Source organism: Gossypium arboreum, chromosome 1, assembly GCF_025698485.1.
Source record: "Gossypium arboreum isolate Shixiya-1 chromosome 1, ASM2569848v2, whole genome shotgun sequence".
In the NCBI taxonomy this organism is placed as follows: domain Eukaryota; kingdom Viridiplantae; phylum Streptophyta; class Magnoliopsida; order Malvales; family Malvaceae; genus Gossypium; species Gossypium arboreum.
Window position 1 is genome coordinate 118,785,960 of NC_069070.1, and position 14,260 is coordinate 118,800,219.

Sequence of the window (14,260 nt, forward strand, 5' to 3'; positions counted from 1 at the left end):
CTTTTGTTATTATTATTTATTTTAAGTTTTTCTTATATTATTTATTTTAAATCGTTTTATTATTATTTGTTTTAAGTTTTCACATATTATGTATTTTAAACTATTATCAAGTTTAAATATTTTAAATGTTATTTATTTTAAACTTTTATATATATCATTCATTTTGGATTATTTATATATATATTTATATATATATATTATTTTTAAACTGTTTTGTACATTATTTATTTTAAATTTCTTTTTACATATTATTTATCTTAAACTCTTTTATATGTTATTTTAAAGTGTCTTATATATTATTTATTTTAAATTGTTTTGTTTATTATTTATTTTAAATTTGTTTTGCATATTATTTTCTTGAAATTGTTTTATATTATTGACTTCAAATTGTTTTATATAATATTTTGGTTCATATTCTTCATTTGTTAACATTGGTGTTAAAATGGTGCACCACGTGAATAAGGTCATTATATGCTCTAGAAATTATTTATTAATATCTTCATATTGTTGACGTTCATTAACATAGCATTTAATTCATGTATTATTATTCCATGCTCCATATTGTCTTTTATTATATTTAGTTTAAATCACATCGTGTGTTAAGCTCCAACGTATTTGTTCGATATAGACCAATTTATTTTGCTCCAAACAAAATAAACACGCATCATTAAATGCTGTATTTGTTATCATTCAAAAATAAAAATTTTCAAAATAAGACAATATTTTGCGTTTTGGGAATTCAAGAAATCGTACCCTAACTTACGGGGGTTTCGATTTTCTTGTTAAACCTAAATAGCCAAATATCCTTTTAAATTTCAAAAGACATGAAATTTCAATAAAATTTAAAGGCAAGCTTATTCTCGAGGGTTCAAAGTGTCATGTCCTAACTTATGGGATGTGATATTTTATTACCTCGAGACAAGAGAGTCTTTAGCATTTCGTTTGGATTTGTTCAAGCGTTTTTAAAATGAGCAATAATAAGAAAGGATCGTGTTTTAAAATCTTTTCAAATTTCAACTCTCGACATTAAGACATTAATTAATTAAATTTGGTACCAATTTTGGGTTTGACGAGGGTGCTAATCTTTCCTCATACGTAACCGACTCCTGAACCCGTTTTTCTCTGATTTTGTAGACCGAAATCATTGTTTTAATAAATCAAAATATTTTATTAAAATGACCAAATCACTAGGTGATTCGATCACATCTCAAAAATATCGGTGGCGACTCCCATTTTCGTCTTAAATAAAAAGTCGACCTTTTTCAAAAAAAATGGTTTCGACAATGAAATTTATGACTTCTTTGAATGAAAATTTTAAAGTGCCGTCCATTGAACAGTTGATCAAACCTTTCAAAATGGTTGGTATTATCATGAGTCATGTTAAGATTTTACTTTTAATCTCTTTCAAAAACTTTGAAAAATTCATAGAAGGGGAGCGCCTAGAGACACCAAAATGTACATGGGTGTACGGCCACCCACTATAGGGATAAGAATATCTTTGTCTTTACTCATAGCAGAAATTGAATCATTGCCTCTTAAAACTTCAAAAGTCAATTGTTGTTGTTAGAAGATTTGATTGAAATAAAATATTATAAGCTGAATCATAAAAAACTACCCATAAAATTTCTCATGAAAATCTTAAAATTTTCAAATTTAATATAATTTTAAATATATGAAAATTTTTAAATATATTCATGTGGAATATGACCCTTAAAATAAATGGTCTTGTTGGCTTTAAAAATTTACAATTCATTCTCATCATAGGATCGTGTTTTAAAATCTTTTCAAATTTTAACTCTCGACATTAAGACATTAGTCAATTTAATTTGGTACCAATTTTGGGTGTGACAAGGGTGCTAATCCTTCCTCGAACGTAACCGACTCCCGAACCCGTTTTTCTTTGATTTCGTAGACCAAAATCATTGTTTTAGTAAATCAAAATATTTTATTAAGATGACCAAATCACTGGGTGATCCACCGTTCTCAAGATCAGATTAGAGATAGAGATTATATCATGGGCAAAGTTGTGGCTCGCGCTGCAAAACCTGGCAGTTCAAGCTGATGTACTAAGTGTAAAATATGAGTTGGAATCAGATCGGGGCTGAGAGTTAGCTTGGCTCCTTAAAAAGGTTAAGGCTTTGTGTATTAGGGCAAAGTCGTATATGTAATCCGTTTTATGTAAATGAATTTATTTTCTAGCAAAGTTGTTCTAATGAAATTGAATCATAATCAACGCCTTTTTTTCTACATTCATTCATCTGCATTACATTTCATCATATACATTAAGTTTCATAAAAAGAACCTAATTAATTAAAATTATGACAGTTACCCTAAAAACCAACGAAAATCCACCAACTAAATATCACTACAGTACCCGCTGCAAGACGAAAACAATGGATCAAAGAATGGAAAGATTAGAAAAAATGCAAAGAGATATGCAAGATCAATTACAAGGGCAGATGCAAAAGCAATTAGCCAATATACAACAAGACATGAGGGAACAAATGCAAGAAACCCAGAACAATATGATAAGCCAATTAGCGCAGTTGCTGGCTAGGGAACGCAAGAAAGGGAAGAGCATTGCGGTTAACTCGGGGAATTGTAATGAAGACCTTGTCTATCCTCCAGGCTTTGCCCTGAAAAACACTCGAGCACAACCAGATATGTACCCACAGAGGGTGTCGGTCACCATCAGACCCCAATATCAGGCTGGTGCCTCAGCACCGATGAACTTTCCAACAGGCTTGGGCTCCAATCCAGGGGATAATCCAACTAATCCCGTTGTTCCGGACCTCGATGATGTGACAGAAATAAAAAAGACAAGAGTAGATCTGCCAAAAAAACTTGAGGACAGGTGTAGATGGCTCGAAGAGAAATTCAAAGTAATAGAGACCGCTGACTACCATTACGGGGTTGACGCTAAGGATTTGAGTATGGTCCCAAATCTGGTGCTCCCACCAAAATTTAAAACTCCGGAGTTTGAAAAGTACAACGAGACTAGCTGCCCCAACACTCACATCACAATGTTTTGTCGAAGGATGACAGGATACGTTAATAATAATCAGTTATTAATCCACTGCTTCCAAGGCAGTCTAATAGGGTCTGCAGCCAAATGGTACAACTAGCTAAGTCGTGCCCAAATTAATTCATGGAAGGACTTGGCACAGGCTTTCATGAAATAATATGGTCACGTGACAGACATAACACTCGATAGAATCACATTGCAAAATATGGAGAAGAAAACAAGTGAGAGCTTCAGGCAGTATGCCCACAGGTGGAGAGAGATAGTGACGCAAGTTCAGCCACCTCTTCTGGAGAAAGAAATAACCATGCTTTTTATCAAAATTCTGAAGGCTCCATTCATCAACCATATGCTGGGAAGCGCTACTAAGAGCTTTTTAGACATAGTGATGTCTGGAGAGATGATAGAAAACGCAAAAAGATGTGGTAAGATAGACATGGGGGAAAGCACTAAGAGATCAGCCCCGAGGAAGAAGGAGAACAAGATAAATAATGCGAGTATGTATAACAAGGGCTATGCAAAGTCAATTGTTGTAAGCCAGCTAAGGACGTCAACTACTAGCCATCAAGACCCCTCTAGGCAAGAATCCAATGCAAGGCCAAATACAGAAAGACTTCAGTTTACGCCTATCCCTATGTCATATAGGGAGTTGTATCAGAGTCCATTCGATGCACATGTAGTGTCCCCTTTCTATTTGAAGCCTATGTAGCCTCCATTCTCTAAGGAGTATGATGCAAACGCCCAATATGAGTGCTATGCGGGGAAAACAGGGCACTCGATCAAGAACTGCACTACGTTTAAAAAGTTGATCAAAAGATTCATCAAAATAGGGATCGTAAAGTTCGACGACTCATCAGGACCTAACGTAGCAGGAAATTCGTTACCCAATCATTCTAATAAAAGGGGTAAAAGCGATAATCGAGAGTAGAGGTAAAAGAATCAAAGCTGACATAGCTGAAGTAAAAACCCCACTGAGATGGGTTTGGGAACAAATGGTAAATGGAGGATTAATCACACAAGATTCAGAGGAAAGGCCCAAAGGAGCAAGAAAACACTGTGAGTTCCATGTCGAAGAGGGTCATAACATCCAAGAATGCACTGAGTTCAGGACCACAGTGCAAAATCTAATGGACAATAAAGAGATTGAATTTTATGAAGAGATCAAAGGATCAGAAAAAGGAGAGGTTTACGCTTCAGATGAGGGGTAAATAGAAAGGGTCCAAAAGGTTAATCACCCTGTGGTGATCAATTCACGACCCAGAAGCAATGAAGCTGAAATACAAATAACACCGAGAGTCATAATCCAAAAACCTGTATCCTTTCTCTACAAGGATAGAAAAAGGGTTCTTTGGAACTATGACTGCAATGTGACGATCCTAGGAGAGGAGAACCCAACTAATGCTTCAAGGGAGAGCCAATATATAGATTTCTATACACGCAGTGGGAGGCGCTATGATCCTGCGAGTATAGGAACCAAAACTGTTAAAGGAAAGACCTCCATAGTCAAGCAAAAAAAGAAAAAGACGGTCAGGCTCGAACCGCCAGTTAACGAGCCAGTAATTGAGAATGAAGCTAGGAAATTCCTGAAATTCTTAAAGCATAGTGACTACAGTGTTTTAGAACAGCTACATAAGCAATCGGCACGCATATCAGTGCTATCTTTACTCTTAAGTTTGGAAACACATCGTAGCGTGTTGATGAAAGTGCTGAATGAAACTTACTTCGCTAACGATATCTCTGTAAACAAATTGGACCACCTAGTCAACAGTATAAATACCGATAACTTCATCTTCTTCAATAATAATGAGATACCTCCAGGGGGTATGGGATCTACGAAGGCTCTGCAGATCACCACCTGTTGTAAAGGGTATATATTACCAAGTGTATTAATTGATAATGGATCGGTATTGAATGTCTTGCCCTTATCCATGCTGAATAGGTTGCCTGTAGATAGTTCTCACATGAAGACATACTAAAACATAGTGAGAGCATTCGATGGTACTGAAAGGAAAGTGATGGGAAGGATCGAGATACCTCTTTTAATTGGGCCAAGCACATATGAGGTGGACTTCTTAGTGATGGACATTAAGTCTTCGTACAATTGCTTGTTGGGGAGGCCTTGGATTCATTCAGCAGGAGCAATGCCGTCGTCGTTACACCAAAAGTTAAAGTTGGTAACTGAGGGTAGACTAGTAACGATAAACGCGGAGGAAGGCATTATTGTATCCGTTACCAGTGACATACCATACATAGGGACGGACGATGAGGCGATAGAATGTTTCTTTCGATTGCTAGAATTTGTCAACACAACATTCATTGTCGAAGGGAATAGGATCCCAAAGCTCAAAATATCCAAAACTATAAGGATGGGCCTGCGATTGACGATCGAAAAGAGAGCCTTACCAGGAAGAAGACTCGAAAGATATCTCTAAAGAAGGGTCGAGGCACCAATGTTGAAGGATAAACGAGACTACTTTGGCTTAAGATTCAAGCCGGATGCAAGGCAAAAGCAAGAAAAGAAATAGGAAATGAGAAGAGCACGTTTAAGCGGGGGAGAGGTCAAATGGGAGCTAATGACCTTTCCTCATATATCTAAAATGTTTGTATCAGGAGGAATAATCTACCTCAACCAGAAGATGACAAGAAAGGAGTCTGTCGAAGAAATGTTGGAAAATTTGAGCAATAACATCATATCTGAGGAAGAAACGAGAGAAGAAAATCTATCAGGTATTGGCCCATACGTACTTGGAAGCGTTTTGAACAATTGAACTGCGGAGGAGATCCCTATAACTTTTAGAATTAATTTAGAGTAATGTTCAAAACAAGCTTATTGCTCTAAGCCTAGGGGCAATAAGAATCCTTTTGTGAAATAGGCTCTTGTCTAATATCGTTATTTCAATAAAAATGCATCTTTGCGTATCATCTTGAGTAAATATTCTTTTATTATTTTCATTTCATTCATAATCATACTACATAAATAAATATTCTTAGATTCTTTTGTTCTTTTGATTTTTTCTTCATCCCTATAACAGGTCTCCAGATATCAATGATATGAGCAACGCTGCTACTGACTCAGAGTCGCCTTTTGAGTAAGATATGTGTATGGAGGATTCTCAGGATTTTAAAGATAATCAAAACTGTAACTTATCTCCTGATTTGTTAAGGATGGTAGAACAAGATGAGAAACAAATCCTACCTTACAATAAGTCAGGGGAAATTGTGAGCTTAGGAGAGGGAAAAGAGGTAAAGATTGGAGCGTTTATCGCTGCAGAGACAAAGTGAGACCTCATTAAGTTGCTCTGAGAATTTAAGGATGTCTTCGTATGGTCATACCATGACATGCCCTGGTTAAATACTGATATCGTGGTACACCGACTCCCCATAAAGGAAGAGTGTAATCCAGTTCAATAGAAACTCCAAAGGATGAAGCCCGACGTTTTGTTGAAAATAAAAGAGGAGGTCAAGAAGCAATTCGATGTCGGTTTCTTACAAGTGGTTAAATACTCAAAATGGGTAGCCAATATCGTCCCCGTTCCTAAGAAAGATGGGAAAGTACGAATGTAAGTGGATTACCGTGATTTGAACAATACCAGCCTGAAAGACAACTTTTCGTTGCCTCACATTGATACCTTAGTGGATAATACGGTAGGTTACTCACTTTTCTCTTTTATGGATGGCTTCTCCAGGTACAACCAAATAAAGATGAATCCTGAAAACATGGAAAAGACCACATTTGTAACCATGTGGGTAACGTTTTATTATAAGGTAATGCCATTTGGACTGAAAAACACAAGAGCGATGTATCAAAGAACCATGGTAACCCTATTTGATGATATGATGCACAAAGAAATTGAAGCTTATGTTGATAACATGATCGCAAAGTTCCGAATATAAAAGAAGTATGTGCTAGTCCTGAAAAAACTGTTCTTAAGATTAAGAAAGTTCCAGCTAAAGCTCAATCCAGTAAAATTTACCTTCGGGGCTAGGTCAGGAAAGTTGTTGGGATTCGTAATCAGTGAAAAGGAGATTGAGATTGACCCAGATAAAGTTAAGGCCATACAAGAATTAGCCCCGTAGTGTACTCAAAAAGAAGTTTAAGGTTTCCTAGGAAGACTAAATTAAATCACCCGGTTCATTTCACAACTAACGGAGAAATGTAACTCCATATTCCGTCTCCTTAGGAAACACAATCCAGGTATATTGGATGAGGAGTGCCAAAAAACTTTTAATAAGGTCAAGCATTACTTGTCCAATGCCCAAGTACTGATGCCACATTGCCCAAATAAGCTACTGATACTGTACTTGGCAGTATTCAAAAATTTCATTGCATGCGTGTTAGGCCAACATAATGAGTTGGGAGGAAAAAAACGTCGATATACTACCTCAACAAGAAGTTCACTGAATGTAAGATAAGATATTCACCAATTGAGAAGTTGCGTTGCGCATTGATTTGGACAACCCGAAGACTGAGACAGTACATGTTGTACCACACAACTTGGCTCATCTCGAAACTAGACCCTCTGAAGTACATGATGGAGTCAATTGCTTTGAATGAAAGAATGGCTCGTTGGAAAATTTTACTTTCTGAATTTGACGTATTCTGCGTGAACCAGAAAGCTGTAAAAGGGAGTGCAATAGTAGATTTTCTGGCCAGTAGAGCTCTAGAAGATATGAGCCTTTGAGCTTTGATTTTCCGAATGAAAATCTAATGTATGTTGCAACCACTGAAGAAGACTCTCAAGAAGGCCATCCTTGGAAATTAACTTTGACAGAGCCTCAAATGCTGTGAGCAATGGAATCGGGGTAGTTTTGGAATCCCCAAACGGAGATCATTATCCCTTTACTAGTAAATTGGATTTTGATTACACAAACAACATGACAGAATACGAAGCATGCATCATGGGTATCCGTGCAGCCATTGAATGCAAAATCAAAGTGCTAGAAGTATGTGTGGATTTCGCACTAGTGATCTATCAGCGCAAAAACGAATGAGAAACAAGAGACCCCAAATTGATCAATTACCGAAAGCTAGTTTTAGAGTTAATTGAGGAGTTTGATGACATCATTTTTTGTTACCTCTCGCAAGATGAGAACCAGATAGCCGACGTCTTGACTACCTTAGCTTTTATGATCAGAGTAAACAAGCAAGAGGACATGAAGCCAATCCAGATGAGTATTTATGAGGCTTCGGCTTATTGCTACAACATCGAAAAAGAAGAAGAAAAAGATGATCACCCTTAGTATCGTGATATATTACGATATGTGAGGAATTGTGAATACCCAGACCAAGCAACTGAGAATGATAAAAGGACATTAAGAAGACTGGCCAGTGGCTATGTCTTAGATGGAGAGATCCTATATAAAAGAAGGAAGGATCAGGTGCTGCTAAGATGTGTAGACGCTGTTGAGGTTAAGCAAATCTTGGAAGAGGTCCATGAGGGTGTTTGCGGAACACACGCTAGTGGTTTCACAATGGCCAGACAAATCATGAGATTCAGATATTATTGGTCCACTATAGAAGGGGATTGCATCAACTATGCCAAGAAGTGCCATAAATGCCAAATTTATGGAGATAAAGTTCATGTACCTCATTCACCTTTTCATGTCATGACTTCTCTATGGCCATTCTCCATGTGGGGCATGGATGTTATTGGGCCGATCTCGCCAAAAGTATCTAACGGGCATCGATTTATCTTCGTAGTCATTGATTACTTTACCAAGTAGGTAGAGGCCACTTCTTATACCAATGTTACAAAATCTGCAATTAGTAAATTCTTGAAGAAAGAGATCATATGTCGGTATGGGATGCTAGAGAGGATCATATCAGACAATGCACTGAACTTGAACAACAGTATAATAGTAGAGGTCTGTAGCCAATTCAAGATCAAACACCATAACTCGTCACCATATCGCCCAAAAATGAATGGTGCGGTGGACTTATAAAGATTGGCACAAGAATTTACCATTTGCTCTTTACGCTTATCGAATGTCTGTTAGGACCTTTACTAAAGCAACGCCTTTCTCTTCGGTTTATGGAATGGAGGCGGTTCTGCCTATTGAGGTTGAGATTTCCTCTTTACGAGTTTCGTCAGAACTAAAGTTAAATGAAGCTGAATGGATCTAGTCTCGATATTATCAGCTAAACTTAATTGAAGAAAAGAGGCTGAAAGCTATCCGTCATGGTCAAATGTACCAAAAGCGAATGATATATGCTTATAATAAGAAGGTTCGCCCTAGAGAATTTCATGAATGAGACCTTGTTTTGAAAAAGATCATTCCTGTACAAAAAGACTTTAGAGAAAAATGGATGCCAAACTGGGAGGGACCTTATGTAGTGAAGAAGGCATTTTTTGGAGAAGCTTTGATTTTGATCGAAATGGATGGAAAAACTTGCCCAATCCTGTGAATTCAGACTTAGTCAAAAAATACTTCACCTAAAAAAAAAGAGAGGCCAAGGCGAAACCCCCAAAGGGCGCTTGTCTCGCTATTCCTGAATTAGCAAGAAGAAAGGATGCTACATTTTAGGGTATCAACGAAACACTCTGGATCTTCTAAACACGCATCAAGTTCAAAAGGTCCTCAAGAAGTTTATGCGGAGAAGCTCGTACTATGATATCTAGGGCATCTGTTTTCATCTTATTCTTTCTTTATTTTAGCAAATTTGCTATGTTGACCTATTTCGAGCTTTGCTCTTAATAAAATTCCATCTTGTTCCTTGTAATAATCTTTTTCAAGCATTTTCCATTGAAATAACGGTTAATGGACTAATAATATTCAAGTAAAAGGGGTTTTGCATATTGCTCTGAAGAGTTCAAAATAGTACAAGGACTTGAAACGGGACTACTAGTCAGAACTAACCAAATCCGAGAACTGGAAACATTAGGGAAAGCATAGCCCAAATTGTGATCATTCTACGGGTTTTCTGTTAGAGATACCAGCTGAAGAAGACAGAGTAATACATCGGTGATAAAACCTTAATAAACAACAAGTAATGTCAACATAAGCAAGATCATGTTAAAAAGGATATTTTTGCATTCATCATTCATACACATCTACTTAGGAGCATTCCATTCATTCTGATCATGAGATCCTAATCACTTGGCATAAATAGGCCCATAAAATAGATTCTACAGGTCATGTTCCCTAAAGAATGGCGTAACAGACCAGAGAAACCAAAAATCCTATACCCCTAAAGATGCAGTGGAACAGATTGAAATCACTATAACGAATCTTATCTCCTTGAAATTACAGGGGAACAGATTAAACCCACAAATCTTATCTCCCTGAAGTTGCAGCGGAGCAGGTTAGAACCACAAACCTTATCTCCCTGAAGTTGCACTAGAGCAGGTTGAAGTAGCGAATCTTATCTCCCTGAAGTTGTAGTGGAGCAGATTTAAGCCACTAATCTTATCTCCCTGAAGTTGCAGTGGAGCAGAGTAAAACCACAAACCTTATCTCCCGAAAGTTGCAGTGGAGTAGGTTGATGCCACAAATCTTATCTTCCTGAAGTTGCAGTAAAGAAGATTGAAGCTACAAGACTAATCTCCCTAACGTTGCAGTGGAGTGGATTGAAGCACTAATTCCTATACTCCTGAGAATACAACGGGATGGAATCAGGCTACTTGAAGAAAGGAAGCACCAAAAGTCAAGATTCGGCAAGACCAGACAAATTTGACCACTTCTGAAGTCTTTGCTCCATTCACGTTACACATCAACGAGCAAAGAGGGGAAGCTGTAATATGCCAATTTTGGCCTGGCCTAGTTTGGAAAATAACTCCCCTTAAAAAAGCATAATAATTAAAAGTCCAAAATTTTTAGCAGTCCATTTACAAATAACCCAAATTAAAACCCAATTGCAAACCCAAATTAACCTCAGGCCCAAACTAAACCCTAGCCCACAAAACTAAACACTTTTAGCCAAACAAAAATAAAAAGAAAACCCTAGCCGCTCCTCCCTCTGCCGCACGTCAGTAGGCCATCTTGCGCGTCGCTCTTCCACACACGCCTCTGATGCTTCTCTGACACCTGCGAGAGAATTAAATGAAATAGTAGAGAGGAGCACGCAAGCATCAATAGCAAAATGACAAAAAAAAATAGAAGTAAACGGCCTTGTATTCGGCTATAAAGGCCACAAACTTTCCTTTGTAATTCTTTTACACACATCAGAAAATAAAAAATAGAAAGCAAAGAAATTTCAGAGGTGATTTCTACTTTCATTTTTAAATTCTTGTTTGATTCTATTTCATTGTTTTTATTTTTTTTTACACACAAATAATAACTATAGAACGGAAGGAAAAGCTCACCTGAATCTCCCGTGGTCCCGACGTCGGAGGGCCATTCTCCATCGTCAAAATCAGACCCAAAAGGGGGTCAAGAGCCTCCTCATTTTGACATCTTCAGGTTCGGTAGCTTGGCCTTCAAAAGCGCTTCAAAGCGGGGCTAAAAAGCCTATTTTCCGCAACGCCAGCCACGGTGGCAGTAGGGCAGATCGCCAAAAGAACCCAACCGTCGAAAAAGGGGGGGTGAGAGTATTTTGAGAGTTTTGAATTTTTTTTTTAAAAAAGAAAGGGCAGAATGAGTAATTTTTTTTTTTTGCTATTATATAACTTGCGAAACGTCATCGTTTAGGGCCTGTTTCAGTGGCCCCAAAACGGTGCCATATAAGGCTTCTGACCCGCGCGACCCGACCCCCTCCAGGGGGATTCGTGCATTTTTTTTTACTTATAGTCTATTTGCGCATTGGGTCCCCCTTCTTTGTAGCGCGTCTCAATGGGGTCCTATGTTCTCTTTTATTTTTGATTTCTGCTACAGGATTTTGCTTCTGTTTCAGTTTGGTCCTCCGACCATTTGAAAAGGCAGACACTTTAAACGCTGTGCATAAGGGCTAGGAATATTTCCCCAATCAGTCCCTCATTCTTTAAGCGCATTCCACTTCGGTCCTTGATGGCTTATTTTTTATTATTTACAATTTGTACCCTAAATTTCAATTCGATTTCAGCCTAGTCCTTAGTCTGTCTAATTTATTTATTTGTTTAGTTATTCGTTTTTTAAAACTGTTTTGTTATTATTATTTATTTTAAGTTTTTCTTATATTATTTATTTTAAACTGTTTTATTATTATTTGTTTTAAGTTTTCACATATTATGTATTTTAAACTATTATCAAGTTTAAATATTTTAAATGTTATTTATTTTAAACTTTTATATATATCATTCATTTTTATTATTTTATATATATATATATATATTATTTTTAAACTGCTTTTTGTACATTATTTATTTTAAATTTCTTTTTCCGTATTATTTATCTTAAACTCTTTTATATGTTATTTTAAAGTGTCTTATATATTATTCATTTTAAATTGTTTTGTATATTATTTATTTTAAATTTGTTTTGCATATTATTTACTTGAAATTGTTTTATATTATTGACTTCAAATTGTTTTATATAATATTTTGGTGCATATTCTTCGTTTGTTAACATTGGTGTTAAAATGGTGTACCACGTGAATAAGGTCAGTATATGCTCTAGAAATTATTTATTAATATCTTCATGTTGTTGACATTCATTAACATAGCATTTAATTCATGTATTATTATTCCATGCTTCATATTACCTTTTATTATATTTAGTTTAAATCACATCGTGTGTTAAGCTCCAACGTATTTGTCCGATATAGACCAATTTATTTTGCTCCAAACAAAATTGCGCATCATTAAATGCTGTACTTATTATCATTCAAAAGTAAAAATTTTCAAAATAATGTAATATTTCGCATTTTGGGAATTCAAGAAATCGTACCCTAACTTACGGGATTTCGATTTTCTTGTTAAACCTAAATAGCCAAATATCCTTTTAAATTTCAAAAGATGTGAAATTTCAATAAAATTTAAAGGCAAGCTTATTCTCGAGGGTTCAAAGTGTGTTATGTCCTAACTTACGAGATGTGATATTTTATTACCTTGAGACGAGAGAGTCTTTAGCATTTCGTTTCGATTTGTTCAAGCGTTTTTAAAATGAACATTAATAAGAAAGGATCGTGTTTTAAAATCTTTTCAAATTTTAACTCTCGACATTAAAACATTAATTAATTAAATTTGGTGCCAATTTTGGGTTTGACGAGGGTGCTAATCCTTCCTCGCACGTAACCGACTCCCAAACCCGTTTTTCTCTGATTTCTTAGATCGAAATCATTGTTTTAGTAAACAAAATATTTTATTAAAATGACCAAATCACTAGGTGATTTGATCACACCTCAAAAATATCGGTGGCAACTCCCGTTTTCGTTTTAAATAAAAAGTCGACCTTTTTAAAAAAAAAAGGTTTCGACAATGAAATTTATGACTTCTTTGAAAGAATTTTTTAAAGTGCCGTCCATTGAACAGTTGATCAAACCTTTCAAAATGGTTGGTATTATCAGGAGTCATGCCAAGATTTTACTTTCAATCTCTTTCAAAAACTTTGAAAAATTCATAGAAGGGAGCGCCTTGAGACATCAAATTATACATGGGTGTACGGCCACCCACTATAGGGATAAGAATGTCTTTGTCTTTACTCATAGCGGAAATTAAATCATTGCCTCTTAAAACTTCAAAAGTCAATTGTTAGAATGTTTGATTGAAATAAAGTATTATAAGCTGAATCATAAAAAACTACCCATAAAATTTCTCATGAAAATCTTAAAATTTTCGAATTTAATATAATTTTAAATATATGAAAATTTTAAATATATTCATGTGGAATATGACCCTTAAAATAAATGGTCATGTTGGCTTTAAAATTTACATTTCATTCTCATCATAGCAATAATATACATGTACCAAAAGTCAACTTTTTTAAATAAAAATGAGATTTGACTTTTGAAGTCAATTTTAGGTTTTTTTAATTTAATTTTTAAAATTTTAAATTTAAAAATATAAATTTAATTATTAAAATATTTTAATAATTGGTCCATTATTAATATTTTCTCCGAAAAAACGTAGTTTTTTATTTTCTCAAACGATCATTAATTAACAGCAATGCACATGAAAGAGTATTTAATTAGTCAACCATTAAAAACCTAGAGATGTGGCAATACGACTATACACTCAATCAATACAAAATTATATCTATACTCGTATTTAATTAACAGATAAATATTTTATAAAAATAAAAATAAAATAGAAATATACGATTAATAAATTGACAATAATCATCAATTGTGTATTATAAATTACAACCAAAGAATTAATTAGGAAG

At 35.4% G+C, this 14,260-nt stretch overlaps 1 protein-coding gene across 1 annotated transcript; it reads left to right on the top strand.

Moving 5' to 3' along the window:
- The first annotated feature begins 2,393 nt into the window (after nucleotides 1–2,393).
- Nucleotides 2,394–3,125, top strand: LOC108481683 (uncharacterized). The gene has a single exon (XM_017784780.1). It carries the CDS (start codon nucleotides 2,394–2,396, stop codon nucleotides 3,123–3,125), a length of 732 nt encoding a protein of 243 aa, XP_017640269.1.
- The last annotated feature ends 11,135 nt before the right edge of the window (nucleotides 3,126–14,260 follow it).